Consider the following 27,007-nt stretch of genomic DNA (forward strand, 5'->3'; position numbering starts at 1 on the left):
AGGATCTCCAGAGAAGAATGGGAGAAACTCCCCAAATACAGGTGTGCCAAACTTGTAGCGTCATACCCAAGAAGACTCGAGGCTGTAATCGCTGCCAAAGGTGCTTCAACAAAGTACTGAGTAAAGGGTCTGAATAATTATGAAAATGTGATATTTCAGTAAATGTTTTAATAAATTAGCAAACATTTCTAAAAACCTGTTTTTGCTTTGTCATTATTGGGTAATGTGTGTAGATTGAAGAGGGGGAAAAAACAATTCAATCAATTTTAGAATAAGGCTGTGACACATTGTGGAAAAGGTCAAGGGGTCTGAATACTTTCCAAATGCACTGTATGTCTGGATTTGATCAGCATGAAAATTCAAACCTGATGCTACCGGAGCCTGATGAGCCATATATTAAATACATTTTATGAGCCCTACATTGACGACATTTAATGAGCCCAAGCCCAAAAAAGCCCAAATGATTGTGCAGTTATCCAATACATTGCACATTACTCACGACAGAAAAACATAAAAGCCCATAGACGTAGCTAGCTATATGCTCTCTTGGGTAAATAAATGTAACTAGCTCCAGCAGGCTAATCTTTTTAAGTGTGAACTGTATTACTGTACTGTATTGTATTATATGGACTGGAATTACGCACATCGTTCAAACAATGATAAAGCTGAAAGAACATGCGATTCTGGTGCACCAGAAAGTATATGCTAGAGAATTTGATTACAATTTTGAAATATAATAGGGCATATTTGTATAATCAGTAGGCTGACGAATATATACCTTTCATATTTCCCCTAATGTTATTGGCCTACCTCCTCTTTCTCTCTCTACTGTCTTTCCTCACTTTCAACAGTTTTATTGTCCTTATCTTCATCATTCTAATGACATGCTTGAATAATATAGGACTAGAATTAGACGCAGACGGCTTTCACCTCCCTTCACGAAGATTGAATGGTTATGGGTCTGAATAAATGACTGCAATAGCCTACCGCCGTCGCGTGTACGCTCTTCTTTCAAACTACCCATGAGTTCTGTTGGCTGCCTTATTTAACGTTCAGCAAAAAAAAGAGCTTGCGCCCCTCTTCGAATAGTCTATTGGTGTCACGTTCGTTTAGAGATGGATTGGACCAAGGTGCAGCATGGTAAGCGTACATCTTACTTTATTAAAAATGAACACCGAAAAAACCAACAAATACAAACGAAACGTAAAGTTCTGGGCTGCTCACAGGCAGCCACACAAAAACAAGATCCCACAAACTAAAGGTGGAAAAAAGGCTGCCTAAGTATGATCCCCAATCAGAGACAACGATAGACAGCTGCCTCTGATTGGGAACCATACCCGGCCAACAAAGAAATAGAAAAACTAGAATGCCCACCCAAATCACACCCCGACCTAACCAAATAGAGAAATAAAAAGGCTCTCTAAGGTCAGGGCGTGACAATTGGTATAAGAAATGCCCCCCAAAAAAAGAAAAAAGAATGCCCAGCAAGCTATTCTAGTCGAGATTTTCCTGCATGGGCCTCCAAGAGCTAAGGAGTGTTTTTTAAGGAGAGGCCAGCAAAGCACAGGTGCATGCGTATTGCGCAAGAAATGGAGGCTAAAAGTCAGAAGCTTATTATGCATAAACCATTAACTAGCTAAATATAAGGCTAATACTGCATTGAATGTATTACCTGAAAGAGGTAGGCTAGGACAAATATATACACTGTATAGGGCTACATAGAGCTGCTTCCTGTGCTTGGCCCTCCTATGTAGAACATAATAAACGGCTCCCTATCCACCGGATGTGTACCAAACTCACTAAAAGTGGCAGTAATAAAGCCTCTCTTGATAAAGTCAAACCTTGACCCAGAAAATATAAAAACTATGGGGCTATATCAAATCTCCCATTCCTCTTAAAAAAAAATGGAAAAGCTGTTGCGCAGCAACTCACTGCATTCCTGAAGACAAACAATGTATACGAAACGCTTCAGTCTGGTTTTAGACCCCATCATAGCACTGAGACTGCACTCGTGAAGGTGGTAAATTACCTTTTAATGGCATCAGACCAAGCCTCTGCATCTGTCCACGTGCTCCTAGACCTTAGTGCTGCTTTTGATACCATCGATCACCACATTCTTTTGGAGAGATTGGAATCCCAAATTGGTCTACATGGACAAGTTCTGGTCTGGTTTATATCTTATCTGTCGGAAAGATATCAGTTTGTCTCTGTGGATGGTTTGTCCTCTGACAAATCAACTGTAAGTTTCGTTGTTCCTCAAGGTTCTGTTTTAGGACCACTATTGCCTTTCACTATATATGTTATCTCTTGGTGATGTCATTCGGAAACATAATGTTAACTTTCATTGCTATGCTGACGATACACAGCTGTACATTTCGATGAAACATGGTGAAGCCCCAAAATTGGAAGCCTGTGTTTCAGACATAGGGAAGTGGATGGCGGCAAATGTTTTACTTTTAAACTCGAACAAAACAGAGATGCTAATTCTAGGTCCCAAGAAACAAAGAGATCTTCTGTTGGATCTGACAATTAATCTTGATGTTGTACCACAATTAAAACTGTGAAGGACCTCGGCGTTACTCTGGACCCTGATCTCTCTTTCGACGAACATATCAAGACTATTTCAAGGACAGCTTTTTTCCATCTAAGTAACATTGCAAAAATATGAAACTTTCTGTCCAAAAATTATGCAGAAAAATTCATCCATGCATTTGTCACTTCTAGATTAGACTGCAATTCTCTACTTTCCGGCTACCCGGATAAAGCACAAAATAAACTTCAGTTAGTGCTAAACACGGCTGCTAGAATCTTGACTATAACCAAAGAATTTGATCATATTAATCTAGTGCTAGCCTCTCTACACTGGCTTCCTGTTAAGGCTAGGGCTGATTTCAAGGTTTTACTGCTAACCTACAAAGCATTACATGGGCTTGCTCCTACCTATCTTTCAGATTTGGTCCTGCCGTACATACCTACACGTACGCTACGGTCACAAGATGCAGGCCTCCTTATTGTCCATAGAATTTCTAAGCAAACAGCTGGAGGCAGGGCTTTCTCCTATGTAGCTCCATTTTTATGGAACGGTCTGCCTATCCATGTGAGAGACGCAAACTTGGTCTCAACCTTTAAGTCTTTATTGAAGACTCATCTCTTCAATAGGTCCTATGATTGAGTGTAGTCTGGCCCAGGAGTGTGAATGTCAACGAAAAGGCACTGGAGCGACGAACCGCCCTTGCTGTCTCCGCCTGGCCGATTCCCCTCTCTGCACTGAGGTTCTCTGCCTCTAACCCTATTACGGGGCTGAGTCACTTGGCTTACTGGTGCTCTTCCATGCCATCCCTAGGAGGGGTGCGTCACTTGAGTGGGTTGAGTCACTGATGTGATATTCCTGMCTGGTTTGGTGCCCCCCTCGGGTTTGTGCTGTGGGGGAGATCTTCATGGGCTATACTTGGCCTTCTCTCAGGGTAGTAAGTTGGTGGTTTGACGATATCCCTCTAATGTTGTGGGGGCTGTGCTTTGGCAAAGTGGGTGGGTTTATATCCTGCCTGGTTGGCCCTGTCCGGGGCCACAGTGTCTCCCGACCCGTCCTGTCTCAGCCTCCAGTATTTATACTGCAATAGTTTATGTGTCGGGGGGCTTGGGTCAGTCTATTATATTTGGAGTATTTCTGCTGTTTTATCCGGTGTCCTGTGTGAATTTAAGTATACTCCCTCTAATTCTCTCTCTTCACCGGACGTGCAACCTTGTCCCAGACCTGCTGTTTTCGACTCTCTCTACCGCACCTGCTGTCTCGACCTCTGAATGATCGGCTATGAAAAGCCAACTGACATTTACTCCTGAGGTGCTGACCTGTTGCACCCTCTACAACCACTGTGATTATTATTATTTGACCCTGCTGGTCACCTATGAACGTTTGAACATCTTGGCCATTTACTGTTATAATCTCCACCCGGCATAGCCAGAAGAGGAATGGTCACCCTTCAGAGTCTGGTTCCTCTCTAGGTTTCTTCCTAGGTTCCTGCCTTTCTAAGGAGTTTTTCCTAGCCACTGTGCTTCTACATCTGCATTGCTTGCTGTTTGGGGTTTTAGGCTGGACTTCTGTATAGCACTTTGTGACATCGGCTGGTGTAAAAAGGGCTTCATAAATACATTTGATTGATTGATTTCAATCTAGAACAGGATGATCTATTTTGGATGCAATATGAATGAAGTTGATGGTGAGAGAGAAAGACTGCGAGAGAGTGGTCGCGCATGCACTGATTTAAAGCAACAATATTCCAGTGATAGGCTGTTTTAAAACTCTGCAGCTGCAATGAAAAAAAGTATCATCTTTACAAGAGAAGCATATAACTTAACAGTTCAATTTCACGCCATGCTAGTCATATAAATAAATCATTATAATTTACTGGTTTCTAACATAAATTTATTCCAGGAAAAGGGAGTGGCTTTGGCCGGTAATTCCCGGTAAAAGGGTTTCTGCCATTCAACCATACCACATACCTGCGAGCAAATGGGAAGTTGAGGGAGGCACTGGTGGACACATTTCGGGGGCTGTCTATGGGACTGCTTGCAGCTGAAAAGAAACAAGGGATGATTATCATCATTACAATGAATTAAGCTCGGATAGTAAGAATAGGTAATTATAGCGATTGAAACCCTGTTAATATTTTGAATAAGGACGAAGCAAACTGTATGGAGGCAAGTCTCAGGTACTGTAAGTAGCTAGACTGAATAATATCTCAAAGAGGTCTGGTTTATGGTGCCAAACATAGCAGCAGTTACCATCAAAGGGCATTAATGGAGAGGAGGCTATGCGCCGTTTTAAAGTGTCATTTTGTTTGTCTTTGACAGTGCCTGGACCTTTGTGTACTCGAGACACAAGAGTTCATTAACATGGGAGCATTTTGCTACCAATTAATTAAACTGTAAACATAATGAATGCTTAAATTGTGCCCCCTAATCAGATAAGTCTCGACATGATAGAACTTGAAAGAGAATGTCTGCACATCTCTGGCATGTAGGGCCCTCGTACAGAACTCTATTCATAGGGTGCACCTGCTTGACAACCAGAAGTGATACAGTGCCTTCAGAAAGTACTCATACCCCTTGACTTATTCCACATTTTGTTGTGTTACAGCCTGAATTCAAAAGTTATTACATATATTTTCTCTCACCCATCTACAGTACACACAATACACCATAATGACAAAGTGAAAACATGTTCTTAGAAATGAAATACAGAAATCTCTCATTTACATAAATATTCACCCCCCCGAGTCAATACATGTTACAGGAACCTTTGGCAGTGATTACAGCTGTGAGTCTTCCTAGGTAAGTCTCCAAGACCACACCTGAATAGTGCAATATTTGCACATTATTATTTTTCAAATTCTTCAAGCTCTGTTTGTTGACCATTGCTAGACAGGCATTTTCAAGTCTCGCCATAGATTGTCAAGCCGATTTAAGTCAAAACTGTAACTAGGCCACTCAGGAACATTCAATGGCATAATGGTAAGCAACTCCAGTGTATATTTGCCCATGTGTTTTAGGTTATTGTCCTGCTGAAAGGTGAATTTATCTCCCAGTTTCTGTTGGAAAGCAGACTGAACCAGGTTTTCCTCTAGGATTTTTCCAGTGCTTAGCTCTATTCCGTTTCTTTTATCCTAAAAATCTCCCTAGTCCTTGCCGATGACAGGCATACACATAACATGATGCAGCCACCCCCATGCTTGAAAATATTACGAGTCGTACTCAGTGATGTGTGGTGTTGGATTTGCCCCAAACATAACACTTTGTATTCAGGACTCAAAGTGCATTTTTTTGCCGCATTTTTTTCAGTTTTACTTTAGTGACTTATTGCAAACAGGATGCATGTTTTATTCTGTACAGGCTTCCTTATTTTCACTCTGTCATTTAGGTTAGTACCATGGAGTAAATACGATGTTGTTGATCCATTCTCAGTTTTCTCCTAACACAGCCAGTGTATCTTTGTAGTAACTGGGTGTACTGATACAGCAGCAAAAGTGTAATTAAAAACTTCACCATGCCCATAGGGATATTCAATGTCTGCTTTTTTCCCCAATAGGAATTGGAAAACCCTGGTCTTTGTAGTTGAATCTGTGTTCGAAATTCACTGCGCGACTTAAGGACCTTACAGATTATTGCATGTGGGGTACAGAAAATCATGTTAAACACTATTACTGCACACAGAGTGAGTCCATGCAGCTTATTATGTGACTTGTTAAGAAAAGTTTTACTCCTGAATTTAATTTAGGCCTGCCATAACAAAGGGGTTCAATACTTATTGACTCAAGACATTTCAGCTTTAGATTTTTTATTACATTTGTCAACATTTCTGAAAACATAATTCCACTTTGACATTATGAGGCATTGTGTGTAGGCCAGTGACACACAATCTCAATCTAATCCATTTTAAATTCAGGCTGTAACACAACAAAATGTGGAAAAAGTCAAGGGGTGTGAAWACTTTCTGAAGGCACTGTATACACTCCCATTGATTCAAATGCTAAAGGGAAACACAAAAACCCACCCCTTTACCGAAGAGACCATTTTTTTTAAATTTTCTGCCCAATAAGATGTATTTCTCCTCCTTTATTTTCTACAATCAGCACAGCATATCTCTAAAAATGCTTTGAGGTCCCAGTGATAGCGAGAGAAGTCCAAAATATTGATACTTGCACTTGCTATGTTGTAGTAGGACAGCCAACTCTAAAACGTTCAAACGTGTCAACGTGTAGGAATAAGTCTACATAGTGTAAAACAGGCTTCATACATTGGAGACAAACTTCTGTTCCTYTGATGGTTCTTACCGGTGTGGACGGAGAGTGGGGAGAGAGGGCGTGACAGAGTGGGCGAAGGTGTCCCCAGGCCAAGACTCTTCCTGTTGCTGCTCCGGCAACTGTGGAACATAAACAGGAACAGAGATGTCAGTCACCAGATACAAAACACTTCAGTCATCCATCTGGCAGTGCTTCAAAACATGAGTTAGTTCCGCTTTCAAATAGTAATAGGAATAGTTCAAGTGATGTCATAAAAATGTCTCTAAGCACAGCAAATATACCAATCTAAGCCAGGGGGGGGGGGGGGGGAATCGAAAACAAGCTTGTTTTCAGGGATTTGTCTGCCATTGAAATCCTTGGGCGGGCCACCTAAGCGTTTTTTTGGGGTTGCCTAAGTCCAAACAGTGTAATAAACAAACGTTGTCTAAACTTAAACAACTAAAACAATATACAAAGTATGTAGAAAAGACAATGGACACAGATTATTTTATAATCTTTGAGAACTAAAAGCTAGACCGTCAGAATTGAAATTTCCAAAAACAATGGAATTTAGCAGTCTTCATTTTGTTTGAGCAAAAGAACACAGCATTATTTACGACGGAATGCATAGAATTGCAGGAAACTAACTTTTAAACTGCAAAACTTTCTCTCAAAACTTCAATATACCCAAAATCAACACAATTGCAAACGGCTATTGTTAATAACTGTGAAGCAACAAAATATGAGATGAAACACTTGTAGAACAAAACATCCACTAAAAATCTACCAGGAGGCATACTCACAGACAGAGAGTCAGACAGTTTATTATAAAGACTGTGAGGAGGAGTCAAGTAAATCATCTCATCGATTTGAGCAGAATGGCCACAATAAGGGTCAATAAAGGAGAGACGAGCATTACTTAGAGTGACCTATAAGGAGAAGAGGCGGCATTAGCGCGGCACGTAGCCTAGCAGTCAGAACGTTGGGCAAGGCACTAACGTTAACTCTATAACTGTTTCAGGATCACCGTTGATAATGGCAGACCCTGGCCGTGACCCGACTCTCCAAGGGGTGTCTCGCGATATGCAAAAAGCATTTCCAATTCGCACATGCGTATTATTACACATAGGTACGTGTATGAAACAGGACAAATATCAAATATAAGCACCCATCAAATTATTGTAAGTGACTGCCATTGGTCATCCAGATCTAGGATGTTTTGCACAGCAGTGAGCAAACCTAAATTCTACGTGAAACAGGAATATGCCTATTTATTCTGCATAGTATCATTGTTTTGAATCTAACAATGACTGTACTTAGGTAATTCATTATTGAATATATAACTATTTTGTTCCCTTTTTGTTATAACAGTATTACAGACTTAAACACGAATAACCTGTACGCCTATATGTTTTGCCTTTCCATAACTATAGTGTWGCCAACGATACATAAATCACAATCAGCACATGTTCTAAGCACTGACCACATTTAACTGCACGCTCTGAAACTAAAACAATGGGGATAAGACCGCGCGTGGTCTCAATATCGAAACCAAATGGGAGCCAATGAACGAGCGTCAACATCGGCTATGTTATCACTTACAAAGTAATGGTAAACATGTTTTTATCTAGTTACATTGTTTCTGAATATATGAAATTGACACAATGCAAGTTGAGGTCAAGCATGTGTCCATCTGGACCATAGACGGGTTATTTCAGAGACTTGTCTGAGAACATCAGCAAGGCCAACACAAGAAAATATCCTTTAAAAAAAAAGAATACAAAACACATTAAAAGGACCATAATTGTCTGCCGTTGGGCTTTGTTACATAACTACATAAACCAGAACCGTTCCTACCTTTTTGATCGTTTTAGCATTGATCCTGTTACAAAATGAGACTTGTTGTGGGTTGGCACTGCGGTCCAGTAACTTGGATCCGACATGATGGTGAATGTTGTTTAGAACGAAAAATAACACACATTCCGATCCAAAATAAATAATTATTGAATCTCCTTCTAGATGGTAGATACAGGACCCGAGAATGGAACCCACAAAACCACGGGTAGACCCTCCATCGCCGTGGCAGTATGTTGTGTTCCCTGGACTAGCTAGTCAGCGTGGCTATCATTCAACTTCTTCATGACTGAAGAAGKCAGCTTTCAGCGCCACCTTCGCTTTATTTTGCCTCATAACCAAGCACCTAGGCCTATATCTTCTGCCTGGATAGTGTTCCCGGTGGACATGGGCTACTCTCTCTGCTGCCAAAACTCCATCGTTGACTGATATAGCCTACTACCATAGACACAGTAGACTTTTCACTAGTATTCTGTTCAGCACAAATGATGACGTCACTTCCTGCGTTAATAAAGGAAACCTTTAAAATAAAAGCCGGCATTTCAAAACATTGCAAGGTTAATGTCGATTTTTATTGTGCTTATAAGCAAATGCAAGAAGGAATTTATGGGAATTGTTTTAAATATGTAAAACTTGAGACCACTATTGAAAAATACAATGCTCAGACCGGATATTTTGACAACATTGGGCTTAAGTGAAAAACATTATTTTGGTGCCTATGTAAAAGTGGTGTTGGGAGCACTCAGTAGGGTCTGTAGAATCTACATTGAAAAAAAATAGAAACGCAACATGTAAAGTGTTGGTCCCATGTTTCATGAGCTGAAATAAAAGATCCCAGAAAATGCACAAAAAGATAATTTTCTAAAATGTTGTGCACACATTTGTTTACATCCCTCCCTGTTAGTGAGCATTTCTCATTTTCCAAGATAATCCATCCACCTGACAGGTGTGGCATATGAAGAAGCTGATTAAACAGCATGGACATTACACAGGTGCACCTTGTGCTGGGGACAATAAAAGGCCACTATAATATGAAGTTCTGTCACACAACACAATGCCACAGATGTCTCAAGTTTTGAGGGAGCGTGTAATTGGCATGCTGACTGCAGGAATGTCCACCAGAGCTGTTGTCAGATAATTAAATGTTAATTTCTCTACCATAATCCGCCTCCAATGTCATTTTAGAGAATTTGGCAGTACGTCCAAATGGCTTCACAAGCGCAGACTTCGTGTATGATGTCGTTTGGCCGAGCGGTTTGCGGATGTCAACGTTGTGAACAGAGTGCCCCATGGTGGCGGGGTGGTTATGGTATGGGCAGGCATAAGCTGCGAACAATGAACACAATTGCATTTTATCGATGGCAATTTGAATGCTCAGCAATACCGTGAAGAGTTCCTGAGGCCCATTGTCGTACCATTCATCCGCCGCCATCACCTAATGTTTCAGCATGATAATGCACAGCCCATGTCGCAAGGATCTGTACATAATTCCTGGAAGCTGAAAATTTCCCAATTTGTCCGTGGCCTGCATACCCACCAGACTTATCACCCATTGAGCACGTTTGGGATACTCTGGATCAACGTCTYTGACAGCGTGTTCCAGTTCCCGCCAATATCCAGCAACTTTGCACAGCCATTGAAGAGGAGTGGGACAACATTCCACAGGCCACAATCAACAGCCTGATCAACTCTATGTGAAGGAGATGTGTCGCACTGCATAAGGCAAATGGTGGTCACACCAGATACTGACTGGTTTTCTGATCCACACCCCAACAGATGCATATCTGTATTCCCAGTCATGTGAAATCCATAGATTAGGGCCTACAGAATGTATTTCAATTGACTGATTTCCATATATGAACTGTAACTCAGTAAAATCTTTGAAATTGTTGCATGTTGCGTTTATATTTTTGTTCAGTATATACAGTATATGGTGTAATTTCATGGGGCACTGAATAATACGGAGTGTTGCTGGCATTTTACTTCAACCATTCCATAGGTCATAATGCAAATATATATGAACTATATATTGGCTTTAGTGAAAAAATTATTCTGGAGGCATGTATTCTGGAGGCATGTGTTCTCTAAAAATGATTTGTGATAATGATGTAAAAAGCATGTCAAACATCAATCCTCCCGATGAGGTTTCTATGTGAAAATTACCAGAACAATTTTTGTTGTTGTTGCCAAATACCAAAAATCTCCAAAGAAGATTCCAGGACTAGTTAGGGCTATAACTCAAAGCGCTTATCAGACACTCACTAATCATTTAGCAAATTCTGTTGTTCTAGTGAAATGTAGCCCAAATAAAGTAATGAATAAATAACATTTTCATTTGAACTAAAAAGTTGGTCTTAAGTTTTTTTTTTTTGAGAGTTGAGTGTGCATAGTGCTGCTGGGTATTGAAATAACATGAAATAACACCATATATAGATTCTACAGACCCAACTGAGTACTCCAAACCCCAGTTCACATCAGCACATAGAACAGTTTTTTTGTTTTTTTTCTATAAGCTAATGTGTAATGCATATACAGTGAATTGCATTGTGGCCAATGTAATGGGTGAAGTAAAAGGCCTGCAACACTCCATATTACTCAGTGCCCCATGAAATGACACCATATATAGATTCTACAGACCCTACTGAGTACTCCCAAATCCACTTTTACATCGGCACATGGAGTCGTTTTTTCAAATGCAGTGCACATATAGAGTTGAAGTTGGGAGTTTACATACACCTTAGCCAAATACATTTAAACTCAGTTTTTCACAATTCCTGACATTTAATCATAGTAAAAATTCCCTGTCTAGGTCAGTTAGGATCACCACTTTATTTTAAGAATGTGAAATGTCAGAATAATAGTAGAGAGAATAATTTATTTCAGCTTTTATTTCTTTCATCACATTCCCAGTGGTTCAGAAGTTTACATACACTCAATTAGTATTTGGTAGCATTGCCTTTAAATTGTTTAACTTGGATCAAATGTTTCGGTGGTAGCCTTCCACAAGCTTCCCACAATAAGTTGTGTGAATTTTGGCCCATTCCTCCTGACAGAGCTGGTGTAACTGAGTCAGGTTTGTAGGCCTCCTTGCTCGCACACGCTTTTTCAGTTCTGCCCACACATTTTCTATAGGTTTGACTTTCAGGGTTTGGTGATGACACTCCAATACCTTGATTTGTTGTCTTAGGCATTTTGCCACAACTTTGGAAGTATGCTTGGGTCATGGTCCATTTGGAAGACTCATTTGCGACAAGCTTTAACTTCTGACTGATGTCTTGAGATGTTGCTTCAATATATCCACATAATTTTTCATCCTCATGATGCATCTATTTTGTGAAGTGCAGCAGTCCTCCTGCAGCGCAGCACCCCCACAAATGATGCTGCTTCACGGTTGGGATTGTGTTCTTTCTGTTGCAAGCCCCCCCTTTTTCCTCAAACATAACGATGGTCATATGGCCAACAGTTTCTATTTTTGTTTCATCAGACCGAGGACATTTCTCCAAAAAGTAAATCTCTGTCCCATGTGCAGTTGCAACCATAGGTCGGTTTTTTATGGCGGTTTTGGAGCAGTGGCTTCTTCTTGCTGAGCGGCCTTTCAGGTTATGTCCATATAGGACTCGTTTTACTGTGGATATAGATACTTTGTACCTGTTTCCTCCAGCATCTTCACAAGGTCTTTGCTGTTGTTCTGGGATTGATTTGAACTTTTTCGCCACCAAAGTAACTTCATTCTCTAGAGAGACAGAACGCGTTCTCCTGCTGAGGCGGTATTGTCACATTCGTCGTCAGGGTGGAAATGACCGGACAAGGTGCAGCGTGGTAAGTGTAATTTCTTTTTATTTATGAATGTTGCCAACAAAAAACAGAAACAACAAAACGAACGTGAAGCTGACTAGGGCTATACAGGCCACTAACACAGACAACTACCCATAACTAAGGTGGAAAAACAGGCTGCCTAAGTATGATTCCCAATCAGAGACAACGATAGACATCTGTCCTGATAGAGAACCTACCGGCCAAAACATAGAAACAGAAACACAGAACTAAAAGAAACTAGATTGCCCACCCTAGTCACATCCTGGCCTAACCAAAATAGAGAATAAAAGACTCTATATGGCCAGGGCGTGACAGGTATGTTGGCTGGCGTGGTCCATGGTTTTATACTTGCGTACTATTGTTTATACAGATGAATGGTACCTTCAGGCTTTTGGAAATTGCTCCCGAGGATGACCAGACTTGTGGAGGTCTATATTAATTTTCTGAGGTCTTGGCTGATTTCTTTTGATTTTCCCATGATGTCGGAGCAAAGAGGCAGCTGAGTTTGAAGGTAGGCCTTGAAGACATCACAGGTACACTCCAACTGACTCAAATTATGTCAATTAGCCTATCAGAAGCTTCTAACAGCTATGACATCATTTTCTGGAATCTTCCAATCTGTTTAAATGCACAGTCAACTTTGTGTATGTAAACTTCTGACCCACTGGAATTGTGATACAGTGAGTTATAAGTGAAATAATCTGTCTGTAAACAATTGTTGGAAAAATGACTTGTGTCATGCACAAAGTAGATGTCCTAAACGACTTGACAAAACTATAGTTTGTTAACAAGAAATGTGTGGAGTGGTTGAAAAACTAGTTTTAATGACTCCAACCTAAGTTTATGTAAACTTCCGACTTCAACTGTATATACACTTTTGAACGAGAAATTGTCAAGAAACTGAAGATCTCTTACAARGCGGTGTACTACTCCCTTCACAGAACAGTGCTAACTGGCTCTAACCAGAATAGAAAGAGGAGTGGGAGGCCCCAGTGCACAACTGATTAAGAGGACAAGTACATTAGTGTGTCTAGTTTGAGAAACAGAAGTCCTCAAGTCCTCAACTGGCAGCTTTATTGACAACGTGACTGGGACAATGCTGGGGGAAAAGACCAAAAAACTGTACAGATAATGCATTCATCAAACAACACTGTTTCACGACACATCAGTGACATGGCAGGAGATGTTTTGAAACAATTACTGCTTCGTATACAAGCCAGTGAATTCTATGCGTTACAGCTGGATGAGTCAACAGACGTGYCGGGCCTGGCACAGCTCCTGGTATATGTCCGTTACGTTTATGGGGGGTCAATTAAGGAAGACATCCTCTTCTGCAAACCACTGGAAACCKGGACAACAAGAGAGGATCTTTTTAAAGTAATGGACAGCTTTGTGACATCAAATGGACTTTGGTGGTCAAGATGTGTTGGTATCTGTACTGATGGTGCAAAAACATGACAGGGAGARATAGTGGAGTGGTAACGCGCGTGCAAGCAGATGCTCCCGACGCCACTTGGGTACACTGCAGCATCCACCGAGAGGCTRTTGCTGCCAAGMGAATGCCTGACAGCTTGAAAMACGTTTTGGACACTCCAGTAAAGCAAGGCCCATGAACTCTTGTGTATTTTCTGCACTATGCAATGATATGGGCAGCGACTATGTAATACTTTTACAACATACAGAAGTGCGCTGGTTATCAATGGGCAAAGTATTGACACAGTTTTTTTAAATTGAGAGACGAGTTTAAAGTTTTTTTTAACTGACCATAATTTTCACTTGTCTGACCACTTGCATGATAACGAGTTTCTCACACAACTGGCCTATCTGGGTGAGGTTTTTTCTCGCCTGAATGATCTGAATCTAGGATTACAGGGACACTCCGCAAATATATATTCAATGTGCGGGACAAAATTGAGGCTATGATTAAGAAGTTGGAGCTCTTCTCTGTCTGCAGTAACAAGGACAACACACAGGTCTTTCCATCATTGTATGATTTTTTGTGCGCAAATGAACTCAAGCTTACGGACAATGTCAAATGTGATATAGCTAAGCACCTGAGTGAGTTGGGTGCACAATTACGCAGGTACTTTCCCAAAACGGATGACACAAACAACTGGATTCGTTATCTCTTTCATGCTCTGCATCCAGTCCACTTACCGATATCTGAACAAGAGAGCCTCATCAAAATTGCAACAAGCGGTTCTGTGAAAATTGAATTTAATCAGAAGCCACTGKCAGATTTCTGGATTGGGCTGCGTTCAGAATATCCTGTCTTGGCAAATCGCGCTGCTAAGACACTGATGCCCTTTGCAACCACGTACCTATGTGAGAGTGGATTCTCGGCCTTCACTAGCATGAAAACTAAATACAGGCACAGACTGTATGTGGAAAAAGACAAACTCTCTCCAATACAACCCAACATTGCAGAGTTATGTGCATCCTTTCAAGTACACCCTTCTCATTAACATGTGGTGAGTTATTCACAATTTTCGATGAACAAATAAGGTTTTATATGTAAGATGGTTAAATAAAGAGCAAAATTATTGATTATTATTATATTATTATTTGTGCCCTGGTCCTATAAGAGCTCTTTGTCACTTCCCACGAGCTGGGTTGTGACAAAAACTCACACTCATTCTTATGTTTAATAAATGTATTGTATAGTGTGTGTGTGGCGGGCTTACAATGATGGCAAAAAACAACATTTGAGAGTGCGCTGACCCTGGTGCTAGAGGGAGTACGCAGCTGGAGGTTGAACGTTTGAAGGGGTTCGGGACWTTAAAAAGTTTAGGAACCACTGGTGTAGAGAAAAATCTTGGTGGTCAAAAATATTATTTTATCAAACTATAATGAAGTTCAACCAAATGTCATTTCAAAAACTATTACTGGTATATTACAGTTCCTCTGTGATCAGAACTGAACAATATTCTTGGTAGTTTTGCCAAATTATCAGGATACAGATGATTTCTCACTATATGTATTACAATAACCTAGTGCTCTACATAGCATGCTGTATGCTGCTTCGGTTTGCCATATCGTTTTCCTTTCCTCTGCAGTGTACCATTGGGGGTTGCCAGGCAACCACCATAAGCCAGGGAACATTTCCTCCGAATGACTTCCAATAGTTAAGACAATTTCTAGCAGCTGCTTTTGCACGTTGCAACATTTTATCTAAACAATATGATTCAGAGTTTTAACATTTATRGTTCAACAAATTAGGCAATGTTACTGCGTTGAAAAATGTGCTTTCGTCAGTGAAATTAAATTAGCAAAAACACTGTCCGTAAATGCAACGTCTGCTTCAAAGCTATCTTCATAATTCCTCACAGGAGCTGTTCTCAAGCCACCTGTCTGTTCTATAAAGTGGGCCTGATGCCCTTGTGTGGCTGTGTGTGGCTGTGTGCTGTATGTGGGCTGTCTTTCTTACCTCCAGGGATGTAGGGTTTGTAAGGGGCTGCAGGGGCTGCATGGACTGCATGGGCTCAGTAGAGTTGGGCTCTGGCAAGTGGGTGACAAACTGTAAGGCAAGACACGGTCACATGGATCAGTGTGCTGACTCAGCACGGTCGCTGTTGCCTACCAGTGCCTGGGTAATGGCTGAGATGCACCCCAAGGTCTCACTTTCATTGGCTGACATTATAGGTCTGTGATAGACACTCGGCAACTGTTTGCAAATGACACCAACTTACTTCCCAGCTGTGTTTTGGGATACTTCTTCCAGATTGTATGGATAATAGTCTGTCATCGGATAGTCATTTCAGTGTTCTGTACAAGACACCAAATCGATGTCCAGGGCATGTCACAGCATGATTTTTTGCTCACTTGCTTTCATTTAAAAAAAAATATTTAACGTTTATTTAACCGGAAAGGCTCAATTGAYATTTGAAATCTCTTTTTCAAGAGCGTCCTGGCCAAGAAAGGCAGCACCAAGTTATTGCACAATTACAGACAGACAACATGAAAAACTACAAGTAATCTAGTAAAAACCATAGAATTCACAAGAGTATAAAAAAATCATAAAAGCAAATTAAAAATATTGACAGGTCAGGGAATCAGTCTCAAGATCATTCATCAGTTATTTAAAAACACCAATCGGGACAAGTTCTTCCAGTTTAAAAGTATTTTGTAAGGCGTTCCAAGCTGATGGCGCAGAGTACATAAAAGCCCTTTAACCAAATTCAGTTCGGACATTTGGAACAGTTAGCAGGATAAAGTCCTGCGAACGAAGAGAGTACCCACCACATTTCGGAACAATAAAAATTCCCCAAATAAAATGGTAGTGAACCCAAAATGGCTTTGTAAATAAAAGTATACCAGTGACTGACCCTACGAGTGACTAGAGAAGACCAGCCAACCCTGGTATYTAAAGTGCAGTGGTGCGTAAGGGTTTTGCAGTTTAAAAATAAATCTCAATGCGCCATGGTAAAGGGTGTCAATTGATCTCAAACACTGAGCGGAAGCATTCATATATAAAATATCCCCATAGTCTAGRAAAGGCATAAATGTAGCTGATACTAGCCTGTTTCTGGCTTCAAAAGAAAAACAGGCCTTATTCCTAAAATAAAATGCCAACTTCAATGTTTTTGTAAGTTGTTGAATATGCAATTTAAAAGAGAAGCCGCCATCAATTAAAATTCCAAGATATTTATATGAGTCTCAATCTCATTGCCCTGACAGGTAGTAATAGGTAAAAGGTTCAGAGATATATTTCTTGCATTAGAAAACACCATTAGTTTAATTTTGTCAGTATTGAGGATAAGCTTCAATTGACACAAGGTATGTTGAACAGTATAACAAGCAGTTTGCAAGTTCTGGAAAGCTTTTGTGAGAGACAAGGCACAACAATAAATAACAGTATCACCAGCATAAAAGTGAAATTGCGCATTTAGCACATTTTTGTCTAAATTATTTATATAAATAGTGAATAAGAGGGGACCAAGTACAGAGCCCGGGGGCACACCATTATAGACAGACAATTTAACAGACATGAGCCCATCAAATTGAGTGCACTGAGTTCTATCAGACAGATAGTTAGCAAACTATGCAACTGCATGCTCCGAAAGACCTACACTCGACAATCTCTGCCTCAGTATAGCATGATCAACTGTATCAAAAGCCTTAGAGAGATCAATAAAAAGTGAGACGTAGTGCTGTTTTTGTCAAGGGCTTCAGTGAAATCATTTAAAACCTTCATGGCTGCTGTAATTGTGCTATGCTTCTTCCTGAAGCCCGATTGGTATATTGATAAAATTGAGTTAGTATATAAAAACTATTTTAGCCGTTCACTCACAAGGGTTTCAAGTATTTTCACCAGGGGTGACAGCTTTGAGATTGGCCTATAATTATTTAAAAGAGTTGGATCTCCTCCTTTAAAAAGTGGTAGGACAAATGCTGATTTCCAGATCTTTGGAATTGTATTACCATCCAGGGTTAGATTGAACAGATATGTAAGTGGTTCAGCTATGAAATCAGCTGCCAGATTTAAAAAGCAGGGATCAAGAAGGATTTCAGGGCTTTATGTACCTCCTGCACTGAGAATGGRKAAAKMRTWWYKMTTTMYCCAGCTCTTGCTGGTTCATCCACACAGGGTTGTACAGAGACAGAAGACACTGAATCAAACAGCCTACCAGATGATACAAAGTGCTCATTGAAACAATTCAGCATTTCAGTTTTGTCATATGCAGCAACAAAGTCCTTCAATACACATGACAGTCATTCATTAACATTACTGTTACCAGGCATAGACTTAATAGCCTTCCAAAACTTTCTACGGTCATTCAGGTTATCAGTGGTAACAGACATAAAATATTCAGACTTGGCCTTCCTGAGAAGAAAATAACACTTGTTTCGTAACTGTCTAAAAAGAAGCCAATCAGCATTAGAACATGATTTCCTTGCTTTAGCCCAGGCTAGATTACGTTTGTGAAAAATACAAGACAGCTCAGAAGAAAACCATGGATTATCCCTCCCTTTAACTCTGAACCTGCGGAATGGGGCATGTTTGTTTACTATTTGGGGAAAAAAACATCATGAAAGAATTTACAGGCAGTTTCCACATCAGGAATAAGCTCAATCTTGCTCCAGTCAAAATAAAACAAATCATGAAAGAAAGCCTGCTCATTAAAACTCTTCAGATTTCTCTTACGAATAAAGCGTGGGTCTGTCTTAGGAACCTTAGTATTTCTAACAGCAACAACAGCACAATGGTCTTGCTGTTTTCAGTCAAAGCAGAAGTTAAATGAACAGATCTTTTAGACCATTGATTACTTTGGCCTGGTTTCCCCATTAAAAGGTTATTATCCAAGTCTAGCTCTATAACACTGGTTGTCTGATAGGTCTAGCCTAATGTCCCAATGTAGACACCATCTGAGAATCGAAATATATAGCGTGTCAGATATATACATACCGGTACATAGCCTTATATTTACATTTGACATTTTAGTCATATAGCAGACGTTCTTATCCAGAGCGACTTACAGTTAGTGCATTCATCTTAAGATAGCTAGTTGGGACAACCACATATCACAGTCATAGTAAATACATTTTTCCTCAATAAATTAGCTATCAGCAAAGTCAGAGCTAGTAAGGGGGAAAAGACTACATTGGGAGTGTTAGTTCACAAAAGCCTTTTTATGTGGGGGGGGTGTTAGGTMMGGGCATGYGGYGGGGGMYYGGGGGGGGGGGGGMGCTGTGGGACAAAAGACCAGATGTGGCAGAACGGAGTGCTTGGGTTGGGGTGTATGATTTGGGCATAGCTGAAAGGTAAGAAGGGGCCGTTCTTCCTCTTGCTGCTCCGTAAGCAAGTATCATTTTGTAGTAAATCAAAACTTTGACTGGAAGCCGGTGGAGTGTGTGGAGAAGCAGGGCAACATGGGAAAACTTGGGAAGGTTGAACACCAGGCATTCTGAATAAGTTTCAGGGGTTTGATGGCACAAGCGGGGATCTCAACCAACAGCAAGTTGCAGAAATCCAGACGGGAGATGACAACTGCCTGGATTAGGACCTGCGGCGCTTCCTGTGTGAGATAGGGTCYTACACTACGGATGTTGTAGAGCATGAACCTGCAGGAGCGAGTCATTGCTTTGATGTTTGCAGAGAACAACAGGGTGTCCAGGGTCACACCAGGTTCTTTGCACTCTGGGAGGGGGACACTGTGGAGTTGTCAACCGTAATGGAGAGGTCTTGGAGCAGGTAGGCCTTTCCCGGGAGGAAGAGCAGCTCCGTCTTGTAGAGGTTGAGCTTGAAGTGGTGGGCCGACATCCAAGCTGAGATATCTGCCAGGCACGCAGAGATGCGTGTCGTCACCTGGGTGCCAGAAGGGGGAAGGAGAAAAGTAGTTGAGTGTCATCTGCATAGCAATGATAGAAGGGCAGCAGGTAGCCTAGTGGTTAGAACGTTGGACTAGTAACCGAAAGATTGCAAGATCAAATTCCTGAGCTGACAAGGTACAAATCTGCCGTTCTGCCCCTGAACAAGGCAGTTAACCCACTGTTCCTAGGCCGGTGTTGAAAAAAAGAATTTGTTCTTAACTGACTTGCCTAGTTAAATAAAGGTAAAATATATATATATATTAAAAGGAGACCATATGAGGATATGACAGAGCAAAGTGACTGGTGTATAAAGAGAAGAGGAGAGGGCCTAGAACTGAGCCCTGGGGGACACCAGTAGTGAAAGTACATGGTGCAGACACAGATCCTCTCCATGTGACCTGGTAGGAGCGGCCTGCCAGTTAGGATGCAATCCAAGAGTGTGCCAAGCCTGAGACCCCAGCGCTGAGAGGGTGGAGAGGAGGATCTGATGGTTCACTGTGTCGAAGGCAGTGGATAGATCTAGGAGGATGAGAACAGAGGAGAGAGTCAGCTTTGGCAGAGAGAGCCTCCATGACACAGAGAAGAGCAGGCTCGGTTGAGTGACCCGTCTTGAAGCGTGACAGGTTAGGGTCAAGAAGATCTTTCTGAGACAGATAGTGAGAGAATTGGTCAGAGACAGCAGGCTGAAGTGTTTTGGAAATAAAAGCAAGAATGGATACCGGTCTGTAGTTTTCTATGTCAGAGGGGACACAGCCAATGGTCAGGGATGAGTTGATGAAGGAAGTGAGGAATGGGAGAAGGTCAAAGTTGTCCGCAGAGAGGGAGGAGGGAGGAGGGAGGGGAAGGGGGTGGGGGACTAAGGAGACAATGGGGAGCCTAATAAATAAAAAAGCATAGGCTGAGATGAACTCTGTGTTCTTGACCGCAGATTGGCAGTTCCAAGGAGGGAGGAGAAGGTGGAAAAGAGTTTCCTAGGGTTAAAGGAAGAAGCTTGAAATTTAGAGTGATATKAAGTAACTTTAGCAGCAGATACAGATGAAGAGAAGGAAGAGAGGAGGGAATGAAAGGATGATAGGTCCTCCGGAAGTTWAATTTTTCACAATTTTTGCTCAGCTGCCTGCAGCCCTGTTCTGCAAGCTAGCAATGAGTGACTCAGCCATGGAGCAGGAGGGGAGGGCCGAGCCGTACAGGAGAAAAAGAGAGAGTGCAAATCATAGGATGCAGAAAGGGAGAAGAGTAGAGTCGAAGAGATAGAATCAGGAGACAGGAGGGAGAAGGATTTAGCAGAAGGGAGAGATGATAGGATAGAAGAGGACAGAGTAGTGGGAGAGAGAGAGCGAAGATTGCGACGGCTCATGACCATCTGGATAGAGGCTGAGTGGCTAGGGTTGGAAGAGAGGGAGACAGAAAAGGAAACAAAGTAGTGATCAGAGACCTGGAGGGAGGTTGAAGTGAGATTAATAGGCGAACAGATGAGGTCAAGATGAGGTCAAGCATATTGCCTGCCTTGTGAGAGGGAGGGGACTGGGGAAGGTCAAAAGYGGCAAGGAGGGGAAAGAAAGAGTTGGAAAGAAATTAATCAAAAGCCGGCATCAGGAAGTTGAAGTCGCCAAGTACAAAGAGCGGTGAGCCATCATCAGGAAATTAGCTTATCAAGGTTTCAAGCTCATTGAGGAACTCTCTAAGGGCATCTAGTGGGAAATAGATGGCAACAATGTTAAGCCTGAGTGGATAAGTGACAGTGACGGCATGGGATTCAAATGAGGAGATGGACAGGTGAGAGAGGGAGACAAGAGAAAATGTCCACTTTGGAGAAATGAGTAGCCCTGTGTCACCACCACGACAACCACATGCTCTCGGCCTATGACAGAAAAACGTAATCAGATGAAGTGAGAGCAGCTGGAGTAACAGTGTTCTCTGGGGTGACCCATGTCTACATCAGGGCCAAAAAGTCAAAGGACTGAAGGGCAGCATGTGTCGGACCCCAGTAAGACAAGCTGTCGCCATTGGCGTTGGCTAATGGGTATCCTATTTTTTTTTCAAGCATAGGCTGAGACGAACTCGGCGTTCTTGACCGCAGATTGTCAGTTTCAAACGCTGCAAGAGACCAGGAATTCCACATGGGTTGTGTGAGCGGGTTACYKTAAATTAGAAGGGTTGCAACCAAGGGTGGGGAGTGTCTGTAAAGCCTACAGGGAAAGGAGCAAACAGGTATAGAAAACACACACATAGTTGCTAAAGCTACAAAATAGCAAAGAAAATAACTAGGAAAGATACTCAAGTGAGGGAGTGGTGTGGAACCTTCTTCTTTTATTTCCTACCTCAAATAACTCAGCAGAACTGTCTTTGTTTCGGCGACGGTCTTAGTTTTGCCACTGACAGCTGCCACTGAGAAAACAGGGGAGACTGAATTACTAACACTAATTCCCTTGCAGAGGTGAAGAGCACATAGTCTAGCGGTTAAGAGCTTTGAGCCAGTAATTGGAAGTTTGCTGGTTCAAATSCCTGAGCCGGCAAGGTGAAAAAATGTGCCGTTCTACCCTTAAGCGAGGCAGTTAACCCCCAAAAACAACTGCTCCCAGGACGCAGATGAGGTGGACGTCGATTAAGGCAGCCCCCATGCACTTCTCTGATTCAGAGGGGTTGGGTTAATTGTGGAAGACACATTTCAGTTGAATGCATTCAGTTGTGCAACTGACTACGGTAGGTATCCCCTTGCCCTGTCCTCACCTCCTGGTAGTGATTGTCTAGGAGAGGAGAAACCTCTCCCCCTCCAATAGAGCCACTGATTATGAAGACAGCAACAGTCACAAATTTCCATAAACCTTAATCCTGGTTGATGTGTCAACAATCATCTGCAAGTTAATASCAGTCAGCAGTTCACACATAGGGAACACAGACAYCACTTAAAGTAAATGGCCCTAGCTAGCAAAAAGACAACTGATGAAGACAGAAATTATACTTATCACTCCTGGAGATATCAGGAGTCCTCTAGATATAGAATGAAGCACACTGAGATGGAGCCTGAGAAGTTCTGTTCTTGTGTTTTAAACATACAATAAGCTCATGCTGTCCTCTGTATTCTATGGTAGGGCTGTCACAATTACCTTATAACCGTGTAATCGACAGTTATGGGTGAAGACCGTCACAAAAAGAAAATAACTGTCATAACTGTTTTTGTTTGTTTTGTGGAACGAACAGCTGACTGAAGACGGCAAGGCTGGGTATCCGTGCGTTTGAGTCTGTTTCTGCGATAACATGGATTCTTAACAACGTGGTGAAACTTTCTTGCTCCTTGCTGAAACAAGCAAGGTGTTCTAGCAGACAAGTCTTTGGCTACCTCGGCTGACCCCCCCTCCCTGCAGCAGCAGCACACATATACATATCATCTATTTATATGGAAGCACATGCAGTCAGGAGCGGAGGAGAACACTTAAAAATATATATTACAAAATAAACAATAAGCGTCCTCGAAATTCCATGACCGTCACAGCCATATTCTATAGGAAGACTTACTATAGAAACACACCCCAAAACATCTGCCATCTTGCTCACATGTCAAAATATGACCGTTCAGCTATAATACCGTAGCAGGCTGGCCGTCCGAAGTTGCTGACCCTGCTGGAAGGCTGGCTTTATTGATTTTCATGTACAGATCTGTGCTTTGCTATCACAAATGCACAATGTTGATATGGTTTTAGTGCTGCTGCAGCAGAGGGCTCTTCAGATCCAGTGCAGAACATAGCACTGGCTTCTGCAGCAGCGAGATGAGCCTGTTGTCATAGTAATAAAGAGATGGTTGGAAAACAAGCCTCTGCACAAAGACACTGCACTGTGCTAACTCATAATTACCTATCACTCACAGTCACGCCTCATCATTTCAAAATATTTTTTTCTCACCCCTCCAACCCATCTACAACGCTCTGAATTAGATTGTTCCACATTGTGCGTCACCTCATTGTTAATCGTTAGATTGCAGCTCTCCACCTACTTAATTAGTGCGTGAGGTGTTATGTTTATATCCAGTAGAGGTAGACGTTTGGGGGAGCTGCATTTGCTGCAACACACGGTCAAACCTGAGAGCTCCCATGTTTTGCTTTCATTTTGTGATAAAAAAAACTTTGTGTGAAGCGTTCTGTGAACACAGTGGTTGCTTAGAAAAGGGTCTCTGCAGTGCGCTCATGTTGCTCGTCGTGCTGCACCCACAAAACTGGGGGGTCAATACCCTACGCTGAGCCTGTGATCCATGGGAGAGTCAGATTTTGGAGAAAAAGCTCCTACGCTTTATGGATCAGCGTCTAGTGGGCAGCAGGCAGGCAAACAGGCAGCCCCTGGCTACATTGGCTCAGAATGGAGAGTGGGTGGAAAGAAGAGAACTGCAGCAATGCTAATCCTTTGAAGGAGGCAAGAATCACAGTAAAGCGTTTGGAAAATGGGTGCATATTTCCAAAATGACAGACATTTGTGTAGGGAGTGAGTGATATGTGAAACACGTGTTTGACACTGGCCTGAATCAAAGCTATGTGACATCTTGACAATAATTCTGAAAAAGGCATATAATCTGTGTGCGGAGGTAACTTTGAAAAACATCTAGTCTAATGTATTTCTGGATTGAATGTAGACAAATTCCTATCCCCCCACCCACCAACAAAGTGAGAAGCATCCCTCAAATTCACATTCAGTTTATGATCTGATAATTGGTTCAATTTCAACAAAGTACAGTATATACCAACATCCATAAATTCACCAACATAAATATGCCAAGTAGGCTGGCTATAGTAGCTCATCTTGCAGAACTAGCTTAAGTCATTGGTCAAATCTCAATAGACAAAGAGACAGAAAAATAAATTAACGTTCTGAGTTCTACACCACGATATTCACTCAAGCAATGCGTGTTCAAAACTCCTGCAGCCTACAAGCTGAGTGTGTCTCATTGGGAAACACACTAGGTGTCTGTAGGTTCCACACTGCGTGTTCCATACTGCGTGCCAGAAACTGGTTGCAACTGGTAGAGTTGAGAAATACATTGGCACACCACTGTAGCCTGTTGTCTTTTCTTATCAAGCACATACTGTAGGCTAGCTACTATTAGGGCTTCAATCGCTGTAAACAATCAGGAAAAAAAGGATTCTTCGGCTGTTCGCATGGGAGAACCATTTTTGGTTCCAGATAAAAACCCTTTTTGGATCCAGGTAGAACCATTTTTGGTTCCACGTAGAACCCAAAACGGTTCTACTTGGAAACAAAAGGGTTCCACCTGGAACCAACAAGGGTTCTTCAAGGGGTTCTCCTATGGTGACAACTGAAGGACCCTTTAAAGGTTCTAGATAGCACCTTTTATTCCAAGAYTGTACCATATCTATCACTTCAAATACTCACAGAAAAATAAGCATGATTTGAGTGCATCAGAGTACAGTAGTCTATAGGGATTGTAGACTATTATAACATCTAAGACACTAATTGATTATATATAGTCAAACATAGGCTACAGTAGGCCCCACATACATGAATAATTGAACATTATACCCAAAGGTGCACTTAGGCTACATTTACTTACCTTAATAAAATATAAGTGATTTCCCATGGTTCCCCCGACAACATGAATGAATGATCATGTAGATCAATGTGCATAAGTTATACACTATATAAAAGCATGCAAACTTACTCCAAAGTAAGGGAGGGGATTTTCAGCTTGTCTCTCCTCGACTTCATCCTTCTACGACTCCTGCCAAGAGGGACCTCCGTTGACTGCTGCTTGCACTTCACTTGTCACGGTGCGACACTGGTGATTTTGCGAACAGTTTCTCTATCATCGTGCGGCAGGACCTAAAATGAACTGTCAAGTAGCTATCGTTTATCAGTGGCTTCAGCACATCGTCGCTAACTGGTACAAACACAACATGTCAATGAAGGCAAACTCAACATAGGCAATCCGTTTCTGAAAAGGCGCGCGTCAAGTGTGTAGTCCAAAGCGCACCAGTGAAGAACTGAGGAGCAACAGCGCGGTTGGGAACCGCGGTCACCACCAGGGACGGACTTGGACCAGAAATCGGCCCAGGCATTTCTATCACACCAGCGCATTTTTCCCTTCGAGGCCCCCACACCGGTCGATTTTTTATATCAAGGCCACCAATATTAGCCATATAATTACAATTTTGCGCAAAAAAATAACAACAATTTAGACAGGCCCACGGTGCTAAAAATGGACCAGCCCATCTGGCATTTGCCAGACAACGGTGCGAGGGTAATGGTGACGGTGTTGATCAAGGTAATAAATCGACCCTTCGAGAAGGTGTTGGAAGAGAAAAGTTGTGTTGAGAGTGTAAGATTAATTTACCTCCTAAYTTAAAGGGATAGTTCATCCAAATTACAAATTACGTTTGGCTTTCCTTGCCCTGTAAGCAGTCTGTTTATGTGGCCACTGTTTTAAATGCTAGCTTTTTTTCATTTGTGGCACGAACCAATGCAAGTCAATGGTAAGTTACCTATATTAGAATTATTTACACTTCATGTCCAAATCATCTATAGTAACTTAATTGAGTTAGCCTACACAATACATTTTTAGACGCTTTAGGGTGATTTGGACATGAAGCACTAATATACAGTAGGTACCATTGACATTCATTGGATTTGTGTCACAGATGCTAAAAAGGTTACCATAAAAAAATGTGGTCAGCTAAACAAAACCAAAGCATGGATTTCTGTCATATCTTGAAAAAGGGGTTCCAAAAGGGTTCTTAGGCTGTCCCTATAGGAGAACCCTTTTTGGTTCCAAGTAGAACCATTTTGGGGTTCCATATAGAACCCACTCTGGAACCAAAAAGGGTTATTCAAAGGGTTCTCCTATGGGGACAGTCGGAAAACAGTTTTAGGTTCTAGATAGCACCTAAGGCTGTAGACTGTTTACAGAGTAAGGAAACCAATGATATTTTGAAATTTGAGTGAAATATTCCTTTAAATCTATTTGAATTGATAAAAATCCAGCTAAATCAATGACGGTGTGCAATCTGAAATAACATGCAAATTGATGTGCATAATTATAGCCCGGGATAGCCGTCAGTAGGCAATTTACTGACGCACCGACAACATAATCACAAGCTGTTGCTCAAGATGAGGACTGTTGGTAGCCTATCCCAAAGCTGCTCCAGGAATTCCTCTCAGTCTACTATGCTATCACCAGAGCCAGATCTACTCTGTATATTAGTCTCTATAAGATCTGTGTGTGTGTGTGTGTGTGTGTGTGTGTG

At 41.7% G+C, this 27,007-nt stretch overlaps 1 protein-coding gene across 1 annotated transcript in view; it reads right to left on the reverse strand.

Annotated features, from left to right (window-relative positions):
- Positions 1-25,744, reverse strand: part of mast3b (microtubule associated serine/threonine kinase 3b) — a 59,607-nt gene extending 33,863 nt beyond the window's left edge. Inside the window, 4 exon segments of the mRNA XM_024004336.2 lie at positions 4,501-4,573; positions 6,831-6,919; positions 15,877-15,966; positions 25,426-25,744. Of these exon segments, the coding sequence (XP_023860104.2) occupies positions 4,501-4,573; positions 6,831-6,919; positions 15,877-15,966; positions 25,426-25,472 (299 nt within the window). The 5' untranslated portion in view covers positions 25,473-25,744.
- Positions 25,745-27,007: the final 1,263 nt, after the last annotated feature.

Source organism: Salvelinus sp. IW2-2015, linkage group LG16 (assembly GCF_002910315.2).
Source record: "Salvelinus sp. IW2-2015 linkage group LG16, ASM291031v2, whole genome shotgun sequence".
Lineage (NCBI taxonomy): Eukaryota > Metazoa > Chordata > Actinopteri > Salmoniformes > Salmonidae > Salvelinus > Salvelinus sp. IW2-2015.